Source organism: Squalius cephalus (genome assembly GCF_949319135.1).
Source record: "Squalius cephalus genome assembly, chromosome: 20".
Lineage (NCBI taxonomy): Eukaryota > Metazoa > Chordata > Actinopteri > Cypriniformes > Leuciscidae > Squalius > Squalius cephalus.
Window position 1 is genome coordinate 33832791 of NC_137141.1, and position 24557 is coordinate 33857347.

At 36.8% G+C, this 24557-nt stretch overlaps 1 protein-coding gene and 1 long non-coding RNA gene across 2 annotated transcripts in view; one reads left to right on the forward strand and one right to left on the reverse strand.

The window, feature by feature from the left end:
* Positions 1 to 381: 381 nt before the first annotated feature.
* Positions 382 to 4601, forward strand: LOC307147823. Its single transcript, XR_013819367.1, has 5 exons — positions 382 to 3320; positions 3355 to 3516; positions 3556 to 3606; positions 4011 to 4365; positions 4529 to 4601. It is a non-coding gene; the product is annotated as an uncharacterized lncRNA (long non-coding RNA).
* A 419-nt stretch (positions 4602 to 5020) lies between these two features.
* The window catches only part of pak6 (p21 (RAC1) activated kinase 6), a 43356-nt gene continuing 23819 nt past the window's right edge, over positions 5021 to 24557 (reverse strand). The window contains exons 3-9 of the mRNA XM_079852829.1: positions 19316 to 19963; positions 15589 to 16125; positions 14559 to 14692; positions 8547 to 8673; positions 7766 to 7891; positions 7507 to 7641; positions 5021 to 5913 (exon numbers count right to left, since the gene is read on the reverse strand). Coding sequence (XP_079708955.1) covers positions 5746 to 5913; positions 7507 to 7641; positions 7766 to 7891; positions 8547 to 8673; positions 14559 to 14692; positions 15589 to 16125; positions 19316 to 19963 — 1875 coding nt within the window. The 3' untranslated portion in view covers positions 5021 to 5745. The remainder of the gene's footprint in view (positions 5914 to 7506; positions 7642 to 7765; positions 7892 to 8546; positions 8674 to 14558; positions 14693 to 15588; positions 16126 to 19315; positions 19964 to 24557) is intronic.

Genomic DNA, 24557 nt, shown 5'->3' on the forward strand with positions numbered 1-24557 from the left:
AACATTCAGGACTCATACCCAGTTATTACATTAAGTATATAGTATGTACATGCGAAACAAGACTGTAAAATAAAGTGCTGCCTATATTTTTATAAGCATATTTTGTCTCGAAAGAAATAAAGAGAGAAACGTGGAGCGAAATGAATCTTATACGTCAACTATTTGTGATTTGTATGCATTAAAATACAGTTGTATATCTTTGCATATGTCAATAATTTATATTCTATACAATTTGATAGACTACACAACTGTATAAACTCAAAGCATCTGTCTGTGTGGAAAATTGTATTTTTTCTTTTGATAGACACATGTATGAATAAAGCACTTGTGTAAGCTTAAAGCAAAATAAAACTTGATATCGGTGTCATTTTTTTTATATGCATGATTTATTCTTTAAAAAATTAAATGTATATTTCTCTTTTCATCAACAACCAACACACACAAAAAGCACACAGCAAATGTCGTGGAAAGAAGGTTGATTATGAGTCACGTGTCCTCGGCTGCTGGCATATACACTAACAAGTGCACACTAACAAGGGACTGTTCACACCAGATGCCCTCCTGCACTCAAACACAGACGGAGCGACATGAAACACTTGTGTATGACGTGGTTTTGTGTATGGAACAGATTTTATTTTTCACTTTCCTCCACTGCAGGTCTCAAATCTCATTTCTGTATATTCAGACTGGTATATTGGGTCTGTTCCTCACAAAAAAAACATCACATAGCTTCAGAATTCAGAAAAAATTGAAATAAATTCAGAAGCCTTCGAATATAGTTCCATACATGAACCTCAATTTTAAACAACCCTTTGTGCCAAAAGGCTCTATATAAGCTGAAATGTCTTAAATGACTTGCGTAATTCTTACATTAATGGGTTATTTCAATTCATTCCAGTGATAAAGTATGTTTACGAGCTGTTTAACTAAAATTACAAAAATAATTGAAAGTAAATCCATACATTTATCCCATGCTCTATGGAGTGCCGGATGGAACCCTTAAGGTTCCATTTAGAACCTTTTCTTCTAAAAGTGTTGATTTTTTGTGTGTATTCGTTTGTTTTTGTCGTGGTCTCTATAAACATTTGCAAAGGAAAAAGTTGCATAAAAATGAACAAAAATGAACCGTATGAAAAAAATGAACCGTATGCAGGTTTGGAACAATGAGCGCGAATTAATGATCTTCATTTTCAAATGATTTTAATTTTTCATATGATGCTTGTGTATGCTACATACATATTAAAGGTACACTCTGTTACCTTTTTGTGTTAAAAATGAACAATTTAAAGAATGAGTCTCCGTACGCTTTCGAAACGCTGCACAGCGCCTCTTCAAGGCAAACACGCCTAAAAGTTGCTCCGCCTACTTTTGTCTGTTGTGTGAGAGGTTAGTTGGTTAGTTGACACAACGAGCGAGAAAGGTTGACATAGAGCTTGTTAAATCACAAACTTACAGAGAATCACCCGTTTTAAACAAACGCTGAACAGAGAGAGTCTGCTGGAGAAGAGAGCGAGACAGAGCTCGTAATAAAACAAGAATCAACATCAGCTCGGCTTTAGGAGATGGAGAACTGAGGGATTTGAAATGTTGTAAAAGCGACAGAGATGATGGTGTTTTTATCACTCAACAGGAGAGGAAGTGTTTTATTGAACAGATAAACTAGCTCTCTAACAGAGTTCACTGTAAAGCAGGATCTATTGTGAAGATCATATTCATCCGCAGAGCCGAAGCACAACCACAACAATGTTCTTCCGCTAAATGCAGTTTTGATTTTGACCGCTAGAGGGCCAAAAGTTACAAAATGTCCAGTGCAGAAGAAATGCATCCTGTGTGAACGGCCCCAAACACAAATCAACATCTCTCTCTCGCCCTCTTTTCATCTGTCAGTATGATAATTTAGGAAACTTCACAGTACAACAGGTAGGATGCAAAAATATCACAATGAACGCTGCATCCAAAATGTAAACACGCACACCAACAAACAAACCTTTCCTTTCCTCTCTCATAATTAAATAATGCGAATGAATGCAAACACAGGGTGTTTCCCACTCTGATTATGTACATTATTTGTTCTTCTGACGCCTTTACAGTAAAACCAGCCGTTTAAGAAATCAGGAATCGCCTCTTAAGCTCAGATGCAATATTTACACGGTTTACAAACCATTCACGGCACCCTTTCCAAAAGCAGGCGCTCGTCAATCCGTTGAAAAAAAAAAAAAACAATAAATAAGTCATTAAAATATATACAATTGGTTACAATGGCTCATAAAAATGTTTTGCACCTGTCAGTGCTGACAACAAATGACATCATTTCACCGCCTTTTCTGAAAAAACGTCTTCGTTCCTCAGATTAAGATTAAGCGTGTGCCACTGTTCAGCCATGCAAGCCAGTCTGACACGAGCTTTAAAACGCAGGTGAGATATGTGCGTACTGTGGCGTAAAGCTTGCAGACTTTCACGTTCTGTGCTGATTTTCGGTCAAATATTGCAATTTAAAAATGGTAAAATGTGTGCGATATGATATGTCATTTTATATCCTGATATAGTCCTTCTGCTGGAAAATCAACCCGAAAAAGGTTTAGGTTTCAACTCGAGTAACAAAACACATTCAAATCCGATTGGATGAGCCACATTTCAATTTAGCCAATATACATACAACTTGTGATGCACATCATTTGAATTCTGTATAATTCCAGATTGTAGACAATAAAATAATGCTTTACAATATGATTCAGTTTGCTAATGTTTGTATAGTAACATTAAATAACACTGAGCAACACATTTGTTAACAGTCAGTTAATAAAAACACAACTGTTCATTGTTAGTTCATGTCAGTTCAAGTCCATTGAATTATATCAACAGATACAACTTTTGATTTTAATAATGCATTAGTAAATGTTGAAATTAACATGCTTTAGAAGTAGTTACCCAGACAGCAACATAGGGCCCTATTTTAGGGATCTACACTCATGGTCTAAAGCGCAGGGCGCAAGTTCACTTAGGTTGTGTCCGAATCCACTTTTGCTAGTTTACCGACGGGGAAAATGGTCGGTGCTCCCGGTGCATGGTCTAAAAGTGTTGTCACTATTCTCTTAATGAGTAATGGGTGTGTTTTGGGCGTTACGTGCAATAAACCAATCAGAGTCTCTTCTTCCATTCCCTTTAAAAGCCATTTGCGCTCGCGCCATGGCAGATTCGCTATTTACATGACGGAATTTGATTGTGGAAAGACTGAACGCTTCTCTAGCGAGGAAACAGATCTGCTCGTGCGCGAGGTTAAAGCTGTGTGTGTGTGTGTGTGTGTGTGTGTGTGTGTGTGTGTGTGTGTGTGTGTGTGTGAGAGAGAGGTTAAAGCACAAGCAGAACATCTACGGGACAAGCCGGATTCCACCATATCTTTATGTACACAATAATCATCTTTTACACTGTAATCTTTTTATTTTTAATATTTGGATAGTTTGTGTGCTGCTGCGTGTCCCTGTGTGTGTAATAATCAGAGTGTGTGTAATAATCAGAGTGTGTTTAATAAGCAGAGTGTGTTTGTAATAAGCAGAGTGTGTGTAATAAGCAGAGTGTGTGTAATAAGCGAGTGTGTGTAATAAGCGAGTGTGTGTAATAAGGGTCCCACTTTATATTAAGTGGCTTTAAGTACTATGTACTTACATTGAAATTAATAATTTGATACAATGTACTTATTGTGTAACTACATGTTTTTACATTGTACTTACATTTTAAAAATTCTTGCATGTAATTACAGCTGTAATTAATTTATGTAATTACATTTGTAATTACACAGTTGACCCTTCCCTGACACCTTAAACCTACCCAATCCACCACACCTGTCCCTAACCTTACCCGTATCACACATCAATAGCAGCAAAAGTGTTTTACAATACAACATGAACACAATAAGTACATTGTACTTATTTTTTGATGTAAGTACATAGTACTTAAAGCCACTTAATATAAAGTGGGACCGTAATAATCAGAGTGTGTGTAATAAGCAGCAGAGTGTGTGTAATAAGCGAGTGTGTGTAATAAGCAGAGTGTGTGTAATAAGCAGAGTGTGTGTAATAAGCAGAGTGTGTGTAATAAGCAAATGTGTGTAATAAGCAGAGTGTGTGTAATAAGCAGAGTGTGTGTAATAAGCAAAGTGTGTGTAATAAGCGAGTGTGTGTAATAAGCAGAGTGTGTGTAATAAGCAGAGTGTGTGTAATAAGCAGAGTGTGTGTAATAAGCAGAGTGTTTGTAATAAGCAGAGTGTGTGTAATAAGCGAGTGTGTGTAATAAGCAGAGTGTGTGTAATAAGCAGAGTGTTTGTAATAAGCAGAGTGTGTGTAATAAGCGAGTGTGTGTAATAAGCGAGTGTGTGTAATAAGCAGCAGAGTGTGTGTAATAAGCGAGTGTGTGTAATAAGCGACTGTGTGTAATAAGCAGAGTGTGTGTAATAAGCAGAGTGTGTGTGTAATAAGCAAGTGTGTGTAATGAGCAGAGTGTGTGTAATAAGCAGAGTGTTTGTAATAAGCAGAGTGTGTGTAATAAGCGAGTGTGTGTAATAAGCAGAGTGTGTGTAATAAGCAGAGTGTGTGTAATAAGCGAGTGTGTGTAATAAGCAGCAGAGTGTGTTTAATAATCAGAGTGTGTGTGTAATAAGCAAGTGTGTGTAATGAGCAGAGTGTGTGTAATAAGCGAGTGTGTGTAATAAGCAGAGTGTGTGTAATAAGCAGAGTGTGTGTGTAATAAGCAGAGTGTGTGTAATAAGCAGAGTGTGTGTGTAATAAGCAAGTGTGTGTAATGAGCAGAGTGTGTGTAATAAGCGAGTGTGTGTAATAAGCAGAGTGTGTGTAATAAGCGAGTGTGTGTAATAAGCAGAGTGTGTGTAATAAGCGAGTGTGTGTAATAAGCAGCAGAGTGTGTTTAATAATCAGAGTGTGTGTAATAAGCGAGTGTGTGTAATAAGCAGAGTGTGTGTAATAAGCAGAGTGTGTGTGCGTTGTGGACCCGCCTATAGGCGCACATTACTAACGCGCTCTTTAAATAACAAAAAAAATATTGCGCCATTGACTTTAGAGCAGGTTTCAGTTGGTCAATGGCTCAGTCTATTTCAGTTCCTCAAAATATCAACAATGCGCCAGAACACACACCTCGTTCTCAGACCAGCGAGCGAACAAATTTGCGCAAATGCATTTGCTAATTAAACAACGTGGCGCAGGACGTGAAAATGCGGATTCCACCCGTACCAGATGTGGGCCGGATCTGGGCCACTGGACACTATGTTGCTGTCTGGGTAGTTAACTAATGTTAACAAACGGAACCTTATTGTAAAGTGTTACTCATAATTAATAAAGTTGAGAGAGTTGAGTAAAAAAACAAAACAGTAAGATCAAAATCATAATATCGAAACTTAAACGATAAACACATGAAACATGATGGATGTGTACAAATTCATTCCAGGTTTCTGTGGCCGCAGATAACACTGAAAATGATCAGCACATAATAAAACCCAGTGGCGTTTTCAGTCAGACGCACTTCTGCTGTAATTCTCCGCCTTTTGAGCACCAATCAGACGTCCATCGGTGGAAGAAACTGGCTGTGACGTCATAGAGTTCATTCAGCCGTCTCAGTCCCGGATTCTCCGGTGCTCTCCACTCGGGCAGGCCCGGGATAAGCCGCTGTTTTGCCCTGGTTTTCTGATTGTTGTCCAGTCCGTAGGGCGCGTAACACTGAGCTAGCGGGTGACGTGGATCAGCAGCGGGACATGCGCTTGCGGTACTGCTCCACTAGGGGCACCAGGCACTGAGGAGAGCTGGCCTGCAGGAGGAACGGATGCTCCAGGAGATCAGTGGCACTCGCTCGCTCCAGAGGGTCTCGCGTCAGCATACGGTCCAGAAAGTCCTTCAGCATCGGGGAAACCTGCAGACAAACACGACGCTTAGATGACCTGCACACACACAAACGCCGGCATTTTGTGTGTGTCCCTTTAAATGCAAATGAGCTGCTGCTCCCGGCACAGAGGGCGGAGCTTCAAGAGCTTGGGTGTGCATGTTTCGAGCTTCGATTACCTCTGAAATGCAGTGAAATGTCAGAAACTGTTTAGCCTTTTATGTTCAAACCGGAGTCGGACAATGATGGAGAGACTCCAGAAGAAGTGACAACATGTAGGAATGAAACAGGACGTTTCTGAAGGGTTAGTTGATGAATCCATGTTGCTGATGTGGGGTTAACTATCATCAAGTCATTGATTAGCATATTGTGTCATGATAATCTATAAATCGCTCGTGTGGGAACTGTTGTGAGATCTGATGCCTACAGAGCCAGAGAATATATGCTGCATGAAGACAGAACAGGTAAAGTTTTGTTTAATTAGTTATAACTTTGTGTGCTGTGTTACGTAGGCTACTATATTGCAATAAATGTGAAAAGACGGATGCGACAGACTCACAAATGTGCTCGACTACAACAACTCTTCCTCTTCTCAACACCGCCTCGCCCCCTTTGTTGCCTGCGTGTTCCCGGGGGGCGGGGTTTATGTAAATTGTAGGGTTAGTGATGTCACTAAATCAAAAATCCATAATAGGGGCCCTTTAAACATGGCGGATGGGAGAACGATTGCTGCTCTAACTGTTATTCTTCATCAGTTTTTCCACAACAGCTACATCGCCTCGTCTTGTTATTAAATTAGTGGATATTAACATATATGAATAGTCATTTGAAGCATACTGTAATTTTTTTAAACACAGCAGAAAATGCCATGTATTTGACCGAAACTCTATAATCGTCATCAAGTTGTCTATTTAGATAGCGCTGTGAATGTTTATACGGTTGAATGGGATGCTGCATTTTATTCATAATAAATATCTTTACATATAGCGGGGAGTTTTGTGACAGATAAAGGATTGTTTTGAGTTTAAAAACATTTTATTTCTATGGGAAAAAACTTTTTGAGATTCATTTATTCATGTCATATAATTGCTTTTCAAACAAAATTGCTTTTCTTTTTTTTTCTTTGGTCCATTTAGTTTGTTTACTAATTATTTTAATTTTTTTTTCATGACATTAGATTTAGCCTGCTGTAAAGGAATGTTTTGGTTCATTTATTATTATTATTATTATTATTATTATTATTATATACAGTTCAAAAACAGATTTTCTTTGTATGGAAAAAAACTTTTTGATATGCAGACATTAATTTATTCATGTCATATTTTTGTCAAAAACATGTTTTTTGTCAAACAAAATGGCTTCAAATCAGTTTGAAAATTGTATTTTACTGTATTATTTTATTAATATAATTAATATATTTAATATTTTATTTCATTTTTAATTTATTTTATATCAATATTATATTTTATTTTATTTTAATTTGTATTTTTTATTTTATTTTATTAATTTATTTCATTATTATTATTTATTTTTTACTTTGCCCCTAATTATTTTTCATGACATTGTTAAGTCAAGTTTCTGTCCTTCTGTGCGTGTGATTAATGTAGAGATATCGTCTCGTACCTGATGAACGTTGCGTACGGTGGGCGCTCGCTCGTCTCTCAGTCTCTTCATCGCAGCCACAGGAGTTTCGCTGAAATACGGAGGTTCTCCATCCACCATCTCCACCACCATGATGCCCAGAGACCAAACGTCCACCTGCACATTTTAGATCACCTTCATTGTCATTATAAACTTGTCTAATGAAATTAGGAATTATTCCAGCACACATTTTCTTCCCGCTCTTGACTGACATTTGCTGTGTGTTTGTTTCGTGCTGTACCTCGGTTCCATAAGGTGACTTGGAGATGACCTCAGGAGCCATCCAGTACGGCGTTCCCACCAAAGACTTTCTCTTCGGGATATCTTTACTGATCTGAGCGCAGAAGCCAAAGTCTGACAGCTTGATCTAATTTACAGACATAGACACAGGATAAGAGTTCAGAAACACGTTTAAAACACAGAGCTTCATTCTTCTAACTCGGTCACACCTGGAAATGGCACAGTATTAAAGGGACTAACGGAGATACATTTTTCCATTTGTGTGTATATATATATATATATACAGTACTGTGCAAAAGTCTTAGGCATGTTAATATCCCCCGTCCCACATCCCCCCCAAAAAATTATTGTAAGTCAGTTATTTATATCTTTTGCTGTAGTGTGTCAGTAGGAAATATCAGTTTACATTTCCAAACATTCTTTTTGCCATTAATTGTAATAATCCAGTGAGATTTGTGTCTGCACAAGGAGTCTGACAACAGCCGGTATGAATACAGGGATAGGCGTCGTATTCCTATAGGTAGACGTGGATCAGCTGAGAGTCACTGATGAGAGCGTGACGAACGTGACCCGCCAGAACTGACGCTACACTTGATTGTTATTGACGTGGTTTAAACACTGATTGATGGACTACATGAGAGAGGATTTCAGTAAGATGTTCTGTATCAGAGAAGAGGTTGAGATAAGCAAAGATGAAGAGAGGCAGATGATGAGTGAAGATGAAGATGAAGAGAGACAGATGATAAGTGAAGATGAAGATGAAGAGAGACAGATGGACTCACGCGGCCGTCCAGCGAGAGCAGGATCGAGTCGCTCTTGATGTCTCTGTGGATAACGCCCTGCGAGTGGAGATACGCCAGCGCCTGCAGAACAGCCTCACACACCGTCGCGATCTGCTCCTCGCTCAGCCTGCACACACACACACACACACACACACACACACACACACCTCACTATAGCTTTAACAGGGGATTTATTAATGCATCTGTTGTTTTTCAGTATGCCTTCTTTCACCACACTAGGTTAATCTTAAAGGGGGGGTGAAATGCTATTTCATGCATACTGAGTTTTTTACACTGTTAAAGAGTTGGATTCCCATGCTAAACATGGACAAAGTTTCAAAAACTAAGTTGTACGTTTGAAGGAGTATTTTTGTTCCAAAAATACTCCTTCCGGTTTGTCACAAGTTTCGGAAAGTTTTTTTCGAGTATGGCTCTGTCTTACGTAAGATAGGGCGGAATTTCCTTATATGGGTCCTAAGGGCACTTCTCCGGTAAGATCGCGGGCGCGCGCGCACTCGTAGACCAGAGCAAGAGAGTGAAAGCAGTTCGCCATCAAAGCGCCCTGCCCGGCTTTTGGGAAGTCAAGGTCACCAAAGAAGTGTGTTTTTGGTTGCCAGGGCAAGACAACCCTGCACAGATTCCCAAAGAACCCAGCGTTAAGGAACCCGTGGATGGAGTTTGTTTTTTCAGAGCATAAACGGAGTTGTGTAAGACTGTTGTTCCCTGCATTTCGACGATGATTGTTTTCAAAGCCCAGATCTACGGATTTGCAGATCGTCTAATGCTTAAGGATCGAGCAGTCACAATGATAAAGGTTCGCGGTCGTGCGTTGGAACCGGACGGTGAGTAAAACTGTTTGTTGAACAAATGTCTCTGTGTGTTGTCACTAGCTCGGCGCGTTAGCACAGCTTTAGCTTCGCCCACACGGCCCGCCCCCAGCCGCTCGATTTTTTCCGGAAAGACTCGGTACAGCCTATCTTTCTGTTAAAAATTTAATAAAACAAAAGACTTTTTGGAGATATGAAGGATGCAGTATTACTCTATAGGTACTCAAGATTAACAGGAGATTGAGTGAAAATGAGCATTTCACCCCCCCTTTAAGTTTCACATCAAAAACTGTTGAGCTTGATAATGCTAAGTTTTGCACTTAAAGGATTAGTTCACCTCAAAATGAAAATGTCCTGATAATTTACTCACCCCAATGCTATCCAAGATGTCCATCTCTTTCTTTCTTCAGTGGAAAAGAAATTAAGTTTTTTGAGGAAAACATTTCAGGATTTTTCTCCACACAATGGACTTCAATGGCAACCAGAATGTTGAAGTTCAAATCAATGCCGTTTCAAAGGGCTCTGAAGAGCTTCATAGGGCTCTGCACGATCCCAGCTGAGGATTAAGACCCTTATCTAGCGAAACGATCGGCCATTTTCAAAAAAAAAAAAAAATTATATACTTTTTAACCACAATTGTTTGTCTTGTGCTGGTCTGCGACACGCCACGTATCACGTCATCACGTTGGAAAGGTCACGAAAAAAAAGAAGAAAATAATAATAATAAATGAAAACAAAGATGTCGGACGATTTTGAAGTTGGAAGAGAAAATGAGATGGAATTTTTCGCCCTTCTCTTCCTTTCTGAACCGGAGTACACAGACAAATAACTTAGACAGATGACGTGACTCGTGACCTTTCCAACGTGATGACGTGATGCCTGGCGCGTTGCAGACCAGCACAAGACAAACAATTGTGGTTAAAAAGTATATATTTGTATTTGTTTTAGAAAATGACCGATCGTTTCGCTAGATAAGGGTCTTATTCCTCAGCTGGGATCGTGTCGAGCCCTATGAAGCTCTTCAGAGCCCTTTGAAACGGCATTGATTTGAACTTCAATATTCTGGTTGCCATTGAAGTCCATTGTGTGGAGAAAAATCCTGAAATGTTTTCCTCAAAAAACTTAATTTCTTTTCCACTGAAGAAAGAAAGACATGGACATCTTGGATGGCATTGGGGTGAGTAAATTATCAGGACATTTTCATTTTGAGGTGAACTAATCCTCTAATTTCAGAAATTTCAGCTGGGCGATGCATTGAATATTAGCGATTCTGTCACAATATATTTGCTGACGATAGAAAAAATCTCAATACTGTTATATTTATACAGACAGAAGCCAACTTCACACTCTTTTTTTGTCTCAGGACTATGACAGCTGATAGACGGCTGCTCGTGATCATTTTGAAAAGGTTTCTATTTACAGCGTGTTGAGCATTCAGCCAATCACAGTTCAGAGCGGGTGAATGAAACAGCCAATCAGAGGAGTTAAGTTAATCAGTGGCTCATCCACTCAATCAATATCGAATAAATGCTGAATTTTCATTGGTTCATCATGCTTTGCTTTGTTTTTGCAACATTTTTGTAGGAAGATTGTATTTTTTTGCATAATTTTCATGTTTTTTATTTTGCATATTTTTATTTTGATACCTTTAAGTACGTATAATTTTTAAACGTTCCTTTCGTGTTCATTGAGTAAAAAGCAGAAAGTGTCACTGTCTTGATTATTGTTATTATTTTTTTTTTTGCAGTAAGCAATTGTATGTGCTTTGTTACAATAGCTGTTTTATCCAGATCATGGTTTTTTTTTTTATGATTTAAAAAAAATCAACTTTTTAAATGCAAAAATATCAATACATATCGAATATCATCAAAATATGAAATAAATTTGGAGATATAATTAAATTTGTTTGCTATATCAGCCCTATTTTGAGTTCAAAAGCAGATTTTGTATTTTTTGATATGCATGCTTAATTTATTCATGTCATATAATTGCTTGTCAATCAAAATGTCTTCAAATCAGTTATTTAATAATTGATTTTATTTAACCCATTTAATTTGTTGACTAGTTAAAAAAAATGTTTTGTATATATTAGAGCTGTCAAACGATTAATCGCGATTAATCGCATCCAAAATAAAAGTTTGTGTTTACATAATTTATGTCTGTGTACGGATTATAATTATTTTCTATATATAAATACACACACATGCATATATATATATTTAAGAAAATGTGTTATTTATATATAAAATATTTATACATAATATAAATTATATATAATATAAATATATATACACAGTATATACATGCAAATATTTCTTAAATATATACATGCATGTGTGTGTATTTATATATAGAAAATAATTATACACAGTACACACACATATATTATGTAAAAACAAATTTTTATTTTGGATGCGATTAATCGTTTGACAGCCCTAGAATTTATGACATTAGGTTTAGTCTGCTGTAAAGGAATGTTTTGGTTAATTTATTTATTATTATTTAAATTTTATTTATAGTTTAAAAACAGATTTTGTTTGTCTAGAAAAAACTTTTTGAGATGCACTTATTGATTTATTCATGTCATATAATTGCTTGTCAAACAAAAAGTCTTCAAATAAGCTTGAAAATTATTTTATTTTATAATTTATATATATATATATTATTTAGCCCATTTAATTTGTTAACTAATAAACTTTTGTATATTTATGCTATTAGGTTTTAGCCTGCTGTAAAGGAATGTTTTCTTAAATTTTTTATTATTATTAGTTGTATATTATTGATATATAGATTTGTAAATGCAGATTTTGCTTGTCTAGAAAAAAAACTTTTTGAAATGCAGGCTTATCAATTTGTTCATGTCAAAAAACTGAACTCTTGAAGGCTAATGTTGAACACGAACGCTGCTAAACTGAACTGAATCTGCTCTACTCTCAGATGTCTTCTGTCCTCTGGCACTGTGTGCAAAATCAATCATGTTTGCAAACACGTCCCGCTCAATGCTCTCCGTTCAGGTCAGATCTCGTCCTTCTGCAATGCCGCGCGTGTGTGTGGACTCGTGTAAATCTAGTCCTTCATCAGACAAAGAGAGAGATGCATTTACCAAACTAATTAAAGCGCTAATCAGATTCCCCTGCCATGTCATCCCAGCATCTGCTCATCTGAGTGAAGTCTGAACACATGCAGGAGACACACAGCAGAACACTGAGTTACTGTGCATCACCATCTTGTGGTTTGAAGAAAACACTACAATAATACAACATGGGATTAGTGTTTGCAGGAACTACAAGCAGAGCAACCCGATCTTATCTCGCACTCATCCTCACAGCAGAATCACAGTCACAGTGACGTCACAGTTCTCTGAATCCACATTAAAACATAAGAAACGAACTCTACACTGCAAAAAAATCATTTTCTTACTTAGTATTTTTGTCTTGTTTCCAATCCAAATATGAAGAGTTCAGATGCAAAAGCCTGTAAGTGCCATCGGAAATTTCCTTCTAGAATGATCATTTTTATCAAGCTTGTATGTTTATGTTCAGTAATTTCACTAATATGGCAATGAAAATGACCTATTAATTGTCATTTAAGTGAAATTACTGAACTTAAACATACGAGCTTGATAAAAATGATCATTCTAGAAGGAAATTTCAGATGGCACTTAGAGGCTTTTGCATCTGAAGTCTTCATATCTACAAATCTTAAATCAAGAAGCATTTACCAGATGTAAAATGACATAAGAAATTAGATCTTGTTTTCTAAAAAAAAAAAAAAAAAAAAGATTAAATGAGTTTTAAACAAGTTTTTAAACAAGCAAAATTAGCAATTATCAATTCAAATGGAAACATGATTATTTTTCTTACTCCACGTACTTAATTTTGATTTTCTTTTTATTATTATTAGAAAACAAGATATAATTTCTTATGTCATTTTACTTATCTAATAAATGTTTCTTGATTTAAGAATGTTTAGATATTTGGACTGGAAACATGACAAAAATACTAAGTAAGAAAAGCCTTTTTTGCAGTGTGATCATGTTCCCTGTCTTATTGTGAATGATTCATCATTGCATGTTTTCTGTCTACACAATCTTTTAACCAATAACTGGTTGCAAATTATTATATTTATCATATTGTATTAATATTATTATTATTATTGCAAATTATTATTATATTATATTATATTATATTATATTATATTATATTATATTATATTATATTATATTATATTATATTATATTATATTATATCACATTATATTATATCATATCATATCATATCATATCATATCATATCATATCATTTCATATCATATTATATTATATTATTTCATATCATATCATATCATATTATATCATATTATATCATATCATATCATAATTTCATATCATATAATATTATATAATATTATATTATATTATATTATATTATATTATATTATATTATATTATATTATATTATATTATATTATATTATATTATATTATATTATATTATATTATATTATATTTAGGGCTGTCAAACGATTAATCGCGATTAATCGCATCCAAAATAAAAGTTTGTTTTTACATAATACATGTGTGTGTACGGTGTATAATTATTTTCTATATATAAATACACACACATGCATGTATATATTTAAGAAATATTTGCATGTATATACTGTGTATATATATTTATATTTATATTATATATAATTTATATTATATATAAATATTTTATATATAAATAACACATTTTCTTAAATATATATATGCATAGTGTGTATTTATATATAGAAAATAATTATATTTGGTACACAGACATAAATTATGTAAACACAAACTTTTATTTTGGATGCGATTAATCGCGATTAATCGTTTGACAGCCCTTATTATATTATATTATATTATATTATATTATATTATATTATATTATATTATATTATATTATATTATATCATATTATATTATTTCATATCATATCATATCATAATTTCATATTATATTATATTATATTATATTATATTATATTATATTATATTATATTATATTATATTATATTATATTATATTATATACACCCATGCTTCTGACCTCAATCAACTAAGAAACCCACTTTTCTCCACTTTCATGAAACAGAAGGAAGAGGCGTTCCTAGAGAAATGATGAGGTTGTCGCTACTTTATGTAAGCGTTCAGCTTTCACACCTGGTTTCAGACACGATGTTTGTTAGAGCTCCTCCCTGCAGATACTCCATGATTACCCAGAGTTCCTCCTCCACCAGAGCGCTCTTAAACATCTCCACCACGTTCCTGTGCTGGTAATCTCTCATAATCACCACCTGTGAACACAGACCCACAGTCGGATCACTGCAAAACACTGTCAAATCAACAACATGGTCAGATCAGTTATGCTTTTATTTTACTTTGTGATGCATTATAACAAGATACTCATAAATGGCCATTCAATGGAGTTTTCATAGACAGCAAATGCATGATATTTGCATTTAAATCAAATCAATATTGAGGTTGTTTTTTATTATATACATTCTATATCAATTTATGTTTCTGCCAGTGTGTTTCTGCCCAAATATTTGCATCCAACAACACTCAGTAAGCCTATGGATTTAGTTATTCAAGAGCACAGTCTTGTTCTCCGTGTGATGAATTCATAACAGAAAAGTTATATGTGTCTCGCGGAACACACAGATTGCAAATAGATTACCAAGAACCAAACAAAAGCAAACAAACAAACCATTGCTGAGTATTTCCTCCTTAAAACTGCAGTGAACCAAAGACAGTCTCAAAAGCACGCTTTGAAATCGCTGGTGTTTCTGACGTCACAAACTACCTTGTAACCAATCAGATCAACGTGTGATCGTCAACCAGTGGATCTCTGAGCTGAGTGAGTGAGTGGAGGCGGGGCTCATTTGCATATTCATAGAACCGCGCATACTAAATGAGGCGAGGGTGTCGAGTTACAGTCAAGCTATTTTAAGGCTTGACGATTTTTTTTCAAGGTAAAAAACTTTTAAATATGTAATTTTGGTGATCAAAGATGAGTTTTAAGGGATAAAAATTATTGACTATAGGGGGACTTACTGTAAAATATACTGTAAGGGTAGAATTGTGATGTGATGTGAGATCCACCAATCAGAGAGCTTCCCGAATTCCTACATTTTTTGATTGGTTATGTGCTCGGGATCTATATAACTCATTATAATGATCTTTGTTTCACCTCGTTGAAGAGCAGTTCTCTGCGCTGTTGTCTCCTGAGGTCCATCATCTTGACGGCCACCACGCGTCCGCTGTGTTTCTCGCGGGCGATGCACACCACACCCGTGGACCCCTCTCCGATCTTCACGAAGTTCTCCAGGTACGAGCGCGGGTCGCCTTTATCCACCACCATCTGCAGCGCGGCCTTGAACTGCTCATGCGTGACTTTAGGAGGGTCGGGGGGCGGGCGGGGCGAGGGGTGTAGCGGCGGTCTGAACGCAGGAGAACAGGTTCCCGGAGGACTGTTGGCCAGGGAGCCGGTGGGAGACGGTCGGGGCTGCGACGGACTGTCCTGTCTGGGGTAAAGGCCTGGGTTCGGGCAGCCCGAGTGCCTCATGAAGGGGTCTGGACCGCTGGGCCGATAACTGATGTTGGGGGAGAGTCCGATGGTGTAGCTGGAGGAGGAACGGACGGTTTTGTGTGGCCGGCTGCCGCTCATGAGAGGACTGCTGGTGCCGCTGTGCAAGTATCCCGGCTGGTGTCTCATGGCTGCGTCCGCCTGAGTCATGGACGAGGGAAACATAAGGACAAACAGAAGTAAGCTTCTGCTTTAACCTGCTTTGCTCATTAAAGGATTAGTTAACTTTCAAAAAAAATATTGCGGATAATTTACTCACCCCGATGTCATCCAAGATATCCATGTCTTTCTTTCTTCAGGCGAAAAGAAATTCAGGTTTTTTGAGGAAAACATTCCAGGATTTTTCTACACAGAATGGACTTCAATGGCAACCAACTATACAAATGTTCAAAGAAGGTTCAGATGTCAGTCTCAATGCAGCTTCAAAGTCTCGACACAATCCCAGTCGAGAAATAAGGGTCTTATCTAGAGAAACGATCTGTCATTTTCTAAAACAAAATATATATATATACCTTTTTAACCATAAATGCCCGTCTTGTACCATCTCTGAGATGCGCCACGCATTACGTCATCACGTTGGAAAGGTCACGAAAAAAATAAAAATAATAATAATAATAAATTAAAACAAAGACGTTGGATGATTTTGAAGTTAGAGGAGAAAATGAGAGGGAGTTTTTCGCCCTTCCCTACGTTTTTGAACCGGAGTACACAGACAAATAACTTAGATAGATGACGTGACGTGACCTTTCCAACGTGATGACGCAATGCGTCGCACATCTCAGAGATGGTACACGACAGGCATTTGTGGTTAAACCTTTTTTTTTTTTTTAGAAAATGGCCGATCGTTTCGCTAGATAAGACTCTTATTTCTCGACTGGGATCGTGTCGAGACTTTGAAGCTGCATTGAGACGGACATTTGAACCTTCTTTGAACACTGGAATAGTTAGTTGCCATTGAAGTCCATTCTGTGTAGAAAAATCCTGGAATGTTTTCCTCAAAAACCTGAATTTCTTTTCGACTGAAGAAAGAAAGACATGGATATCTTGGATGACATCGGGATGAGTAAATTATCAGCAATATTTTTTTTGAAAGTGAACTAATCCTTTAACATGCATTCATCCGACAAACGCTTTACAAAGTGACTAGGGATGCACCGATATGAACATTTTGACCGATACCGATAACCGATAATTCTTTATATTTGAAAGCCGATAACCGATATATTGGCCCAAAAATCTAAATCCAAATTGCTATACTTTTGTTATAACTTTTGAGAGCCTGAGAGTCTCACCATTAAAATCCATGACCCAAACACACAATTGTAATGTTCTTTTTATGATTTTATGTAGCCGATATGACAGACTTGTGCTGCACATGTTGCACTGAATTGTATTTTCCTTTTTTTAAGTGATTTCAATCATATTTCAAGCATTTTAAAACCATCATGGTGGACAGTACGAATCTGAAGTGTCCCAGCTGAAGGAAATAATACCAAATTTTCTTATCGGGCCGATAACGATAACATTAAAAATGAACATATATCGGCCGATACCGATATGGTGGTCGTGCATCCCTAATCCTTGCTGAATAAAATTATTATTTGATTTTTTTTATATAGATTTTGAATTAAATCAGAGCAAATCGGCACGTGATACTGAAGACTGGAGTAATGATACTGAAAATTCACAGGGATAAATTACATTTTAACACATATTCACATAGAAAACAGTTACTTTAAATTGTAGTAATATTTCAGTTTTTACTGTATTTTTGATCAAATAAAGGCAGCCATGGTGAGCATAGAGACAAACGGATGAGATGCATATTTATATGAATAAAATGTGCAAAATATACATATGCATATTTATATGAATGTATATATTTTTTCATTCATTGTTTTTTTATCATAAAGTGATTATTATGATTACGTGTTTTTTTTTTTTATCTTTGTTTTCATTATAATAAAAAAAGGACATTTCTAATATCAGAAAATACACAAACTCATGACGGCCTGTGTTCACACATCAACAACGTTCAATGTTTAACAAATTCAATAAGTTCATGATTGTTAGGGTGTATTTTTATACTTTTTTCCTAAACAGGCAATTGCATGTTCACCATTTTAATTAGGTAAAAGTCTTTAAAATGAGTATGGAAGCTTGTTTCTGCCACAGATTAACAATAAAAAAAACTCTGTCTTCTGACCTTCTGAGTTTATAGCTCACAATTTTGACTTTTTTGCTCAGAGCTCTGCATGTGTATGTGGTCAGGTCAGGTCAAAAAGTTGGGAAAAAAGAATTCCAATATGTAAACTCAGAATTCCATGTTCCATGTTGTTGGTTAATTTGACCAGAGGAGAACTGGCCCCCCCGACTGAGACTGGTTTCTCCCAAGGTTTTTCGTCACCTGATGGAGTTCGGGTTCTTACCGCTGATGTGAACGATAAAGGAAAAATGACAGATTTGCGAGATGTAAACTCAGAACTCTAAATGAACATTCCATGGCGGAAATTGTGACAGAATTTATAAAAATACACCCTAACAAATCATGAACAACACTTGATTCATTAATACTAACACTTTCTTTTCTCTTCTCTTCTACTCTATATCTACAGTAGTCAACATTTGAAGTGGATCAAAAAAAGGTCATCAAAGTTGTCCTAAGACAAGAACTGGTATTATATCCACTTCAAATGTTGACTACTATATATATATAAAAGAAACAACAACATATACTGTGTTAGACTAAACTGGAAAGGGTCACAGAACTTACATATGTGACCCTGAACCACAAAACCAGTCACATGGGTAAATTTTTTTGAAATTGAGATTTATATATCTTCTGAAAGCTGAATAAATAAGCTTTCCATTGATGTATGTCTGTTAGGATAGCATAATATTTGTCCGAGATACAACTATTGAAAATCTGGAATCTGAGGGTGCAAAAAAATCGAAACATTGAAAAAATCTCCTTTAAAGTTGTGCATTTATGTTCACGATTGTGCTGCATTCACTCACAGAAATACATGTTTTATATATTTACGGTAGGAAATTTACTAAATATCTTCATGGAACATGATCTTTACTGAATATCCTAATGATTTTTGGCATAAAAGCAAAATCTATCATTTTGTCCCATACAATGTATCGTTGGCTATTGCCACAAATAAACTTGTGCGACTCGAGACTGGTTTTGTCATCCAGGGTCACATATTGTTGTCCTATTGTTAGTTTAACTGCTTCTATTGCTCTTCTCATTTGGATAAAAGCATCTGCTAAATGATTACATGTAGGAGCCTGTTGGCCACATAAATGTCAGACTTGTGTTTACCTTCAGGTCATATGAGGAGTAGGGTCTCCCAGGGCTGTTTTGCGGGTGGACCAGCAGTCTGTTAGCGCTCCTCATGTCCGGCGTGAGACTGTCTCCGTGCGGATGCTGCATGGGCATCGTGGGGCTGTAGAAACAGGTCATGGGCCTGTGGTTGTGTGCGAACACGATGGGAAACTCTCGTCTCATCATGAGCCTCTCAGTGGGGCTCCCGATGTCTCCACCGAGATACATGGATCGGGGCGGTGGAGGGACGGGGAAAGGGGGCGGTGGAGGCGCAGGGAGGGTGGGATGGGGTGGAGCCCCTTCCAAAATGCTCATGCTAACCTCATAAGTGGATTTGGCCCTGGGAAGGACGCCGTTGGGCTGAAGCATGACGCTCTTCTTCAAGCCCATGTACGGCGTGCTGCTCTCGCTGTGGATGTTTCGTGACTTGTCGCCCCAGTGCGATTCGGCTTCGTCCAGTCCTTCATACTGATAGGCGTCGGCCTCGTTCACTTCGCCCAGACGGCCGAGCGACTGCGCTCGCTTGCGTGCCGACGGGCTGCTCTTGCGCAGGGAGTTGGAGCTGGTGACGGACAGCCGGCTCATGTCGGACAGCATGGCTGAGATGTAGTCTCCGTGGCCGATCATGGTGCCTCGCACGATGGTCTGGGGAAGAGGGGAGGCGGTTTATGATTAATGCGAAGTGAAACGCGGCGCTATTTAAAGAGCGTGTGAATTCACCTGGGTGCGGATGAACTCAAAATCACACTTTCCCCTGAGGAGCCTATTTCTGGCTGATTTGTGTTTGAGAAGCACTGAATGACTCGTCTGAGCTATCTGAGGATTTCTGTTCTTGCAAATAAAGAGCCTGTTTTGTTCATTTTTGATGATTTTGTATTCATTTACAGATGATATGAATGTATTACATGATTGTTATAAAGTTTTCTTTATAACGAAAGTTACTTTTAAAGTCCCCCTGTGGTGAAAATCCAGCTTTTAAAGTTGTTTATATGTCTGTGTGGAGTTTTTAATACGCTTTAAGACAAACCGTGTGTAAATTCATAAGTCGACACCATTTCTGAGTGTTTCCTCCTTAAAACTGCAGTGAACCAAAGACAGTCTCAAAAACACGCTTTGAAATCGCTGGTGTTTCTGACGTCACAAACTACCTTGTAACCAATCAGATCAACGTGTGATCGTCAACCAGTGGATCTCTGAGCTGAGGGAGTGAGTGGAGGTGGGGCTCATTTGCATATTGATAGAACCGTGCATACTAAATGAGGCGAGGGTGTCGAGTTACATTCAAGATATTTTAAGGCACGAATAATTTTTTTTCAAGGAAAACCATTTAAATATGTCATTTTGGTGATCAAAGATGAGTTTTACGAGATAAAATGATTGACTGCAGGGGGACTTTAAAGGTAATGCATTACAATATTGTGTTACTCCCTAAAAAGTAACTAATTGGGTTACTTAGATACTTTTTTAATGGAAAGCAGTGTTACGTTATTTTTCTCACCTAGGCTGGGCTTGCTTTTTTGTTTTTTTAATCAGAATCAGAATGAGCTTTATTGCTAAGTGTGCAATAGGTTTATTTTACACACACAAGGAATTTGTCTTGGTGACAGAAGCTTCCAGTTCACAGACAGAATGACAGCAACAAAACACCGATAATAAAAATAAATATATATATAAAAATACACAAAATTCAAAATAGACAATGTACAGGTATGTTATATACGGATGCACGGGAATGTGAATAAGAGGTATGGTACGCTAAATAAATATAAGTATAAATAGTGTTGTGTATTGCACATGATTATTGCCCAGTGGGGCATTTAACTGTTCATGAGGTAGATGGCCAGAGGAAAGAAACTCTTCTTGTGCCTGATGTTCTATTTTTGGCAAATGTAAAGGTCCTTTCACACCAAAAGTTAAATGAATAAGCCTCAAGCTGAAGGAAATGCAGATTCACACCTGTACAGCAGAGGGCGCCGCTCAAACAAACCTTTCAGCTGTGCTGCCACTCTGGGTCACAGAAGAATAGGACACAGGAGAAGCACATGAAACACAAATTTGACTCATTTTTGCTTATTCATATGGTTCAATTGAATCATCAATGTCAGCAGCAAAGACACAGGTAAATAAAGTGAGATTAAATACATAAAGTATATTTGTATTATTTAACTTAATTACTGCAGTTTGCATCTCACTGTTTTTATTTATTTTGAGGAATACTAAATCTGTAAGTGAGATGAGTAAATGCCTGCTCACATTATAAAAACGTATAACAAGTTTTACGTTTTTAGTTGAAAACGGGTGTCGTGTAAAGTCATAGTCTAGAACTACAATAACCATAATGTTTTCACACAACGCCTCTCAACATGTGGACAAGAGAGCTGTCAGTCAATAAATAGGAAAACAAATTACTTATTTGAAAAAGTAACTCGAATATTTTGTTGGAAATTCAAAAGTAATATGTTATTTCACTACTTCCTTGAAAAGGTAATCTGATTACATAACTCGCTGGTTTTGTTGCTGTTTTATTCCCATTATAATAAAAAAAAGAAAGAGCTGCAAAAATGTAATTTCTAAATGATGGACAGATTTATTTTCTTGAAAATAAAGACCAAAGCAAAGTAAAATTTTGAACACATAAGCTGTGACGAATGTGAACAGCAAAAAATGTGAAAGGAAAAAATACAAATTATATCCATTTGTCTGTCCGGTTTGCAGCTCACTTTTTTATTATAATGAAAAAAAAAAATGAATAACAAAACAAAAACACTTTATAACAAAGGAAGGCACAAATGGCTCTGCTTCCTAACAATGACCCAATAAATTATATATCGAGGACACAATGCTTACACTTCTTAGAAAAGACATGACATTCAAATGTCTGTATTTTATATTTGCAGTATTTACTGACAGCTGTCGTGTGCTTTATTCACAGAGGTTTTGACAGAAGAGACACGAGCTCAGGACGGGGCACATATTCAACAACAGACGGAGAGAGAAAGAGAAGAGAAAGGACAACTGGTGGCTAACAACATCCACAAATGAAGGTGCACAGCCCATTTTGATAACATGAGCTTCCTATTTAGCATTTTTGTCTTGGTTTTTTTTTCAGTACAGATCTCTAAACATAAAGATATCTAGTTTTGTCTTGTTTGTTTTCTGAAAAATTGACCAAAATGGGAAAAGTGAAAACTTGATTCAAAATGGAAAACATAAAAAATTTTTTACCCCATTGGCCCCATATTTGTTTTTGTTTAAAGCATAAACTCACTTCATTTTCAGTTAATATCTTAAAGTCTCCCTGTAGTTAATCATTTTATCCCTTAAAACTCCAAAATTACATATTTAAATGTTTTTACCTGGGAAAAACAAAACAAAACGTCATGCCTTAAAACATCTTGAATGTAACTCAACACCCTTTCCTCATTTAGTATGCGCAGCTCTATGAATATGCAAATGAGCCCCGCCTCCACTCACTCACTCAGCTCAGAGATCCACTGGTTGACGATCACACGTTGATCTGATTGGTTACAAGGTAGTTTGTGACGTCAGAAACACCAGCGATTTCAAAGCGTGTTTTTGAGACTGTCTTTGGTTCACTGCAGTTTTAAGGAGAAATACTCAGCAATGCTGTCGACTTATGAATTTACACATTTCTATTAAAGCATATTAAAAACTCCACATAGACATATAAACAACATTAAAAGCTGGATTTACACCACAGGGCGACTTAAAGTAATTTTGCTTTTCAAGTAAATGTATCTTTTGAAAATCATTCATTCAAAATGCATTTGATTTTACCATCAAACACTCTGAGATCACATTCATGAAGTAATTCAGAGCTCTATGTAAGCATGTGTTCATGCACAGAAGAGCAGAGATCTTCAGATGTTAGAGAGCTTGGCTCTTTTGCTCAGAGTTGCAGTTTTTCCGCCTGAGTCTCGCTGTGGTGGCGGCCCGCATGCATCATTATTAATTGCCAGCGTGAGGTAATAAATCTTTTCTCCCTCCGAGGATTCGGCGCTCTGAATCGGTGTTCACAGCAGGGCTGTTAGTTGAGGCCTGTGATAGATAAGAAGCCAATGTGACAGAGGAAAAAACATGTGTTTCTGAGCGCCGTTACCTTCCCTCGAGGGGAAACGCACCGCCGCAAAGCCTGGAAAGCAAGTCTCTGAAATAAGATTAAGACCTGCATTCTCTACTTAAATTCAAGCCTCGTCCCAAGTGAGCCGAAAGCCCAAACTGGAACCAATGAAGATGCTCTGCCGACAGATTGAGGAGGGTGCTGGAATAATCATTCATTTACAGGTCATGTGCATTAAAACTGTTAGTTTAAAGAGTTTTAATTTGAGCAATATTGCTGAGATGTTAATGGTTTGTGAGTTCCCAGCATGCACTGCAGCATGAATAAATGACGCGGTTTGTGTTATAGGATTATTGTTTCGCTGTTTGCTGACATTATTGTTAGTTATCTGTTGTGTTGTGATATAAAGAGCTCATCTTTTTACTTTTGTTGATTGTTAGCACTCTTGAGGTTTGTGTGTCAAGTGTTGAGGTCTGAACACTTCATCCCCAGATATCTCTGCTTTGTAAAGTGAATGTGTCTTCAGAAACTAAGCTTTTTGAACCTTTGAATCAATTGCTTGACCTGCTGGTCAGAACAGTGTAAATACAGCTAAAATAATAATAATATATAATAATAATAATAGTGTTTTATTTATAAAGCGCCTTTCCCAAGCTCAAGTTTGCTCGAGCTTGAGCCCAAACATGCATAAAAACACTATTAAATGCAATTAACAAATCATCTGATGCCATTAAATATCAAGTGTCTTTATAATCTGTGTTATTTTATTAAATTGTAGGGCTTGTTTTATTATTATTTTTTATGGAGAGCTTGGTTAATCAGCCCAGTACGAGGCTTTTAATTACAGCTCTTACACAAATGTGTCATTAAAATGTCTACAAATTTATAAAAAAAGATCTGAGATCAGGTCAAATCCATATAGACGCTGGTTTATGGATTCACGGATGAATGAACAAATCTCTTGAATGAATGATTCAATGACTCACTCATAAATACTTCACTTGTTTCATTACTGGATGAATCAGTGTTTTTCAACGAATCTCTTGAATGAATGATTCAATGACAAACCCGTTTTTAAGTCTCTTGTCGCCACCTACTGGTGTAACGATGTAATTGATACCATCTTTATTTGAAGAGTCAAGTTACTTACAAAAGGTG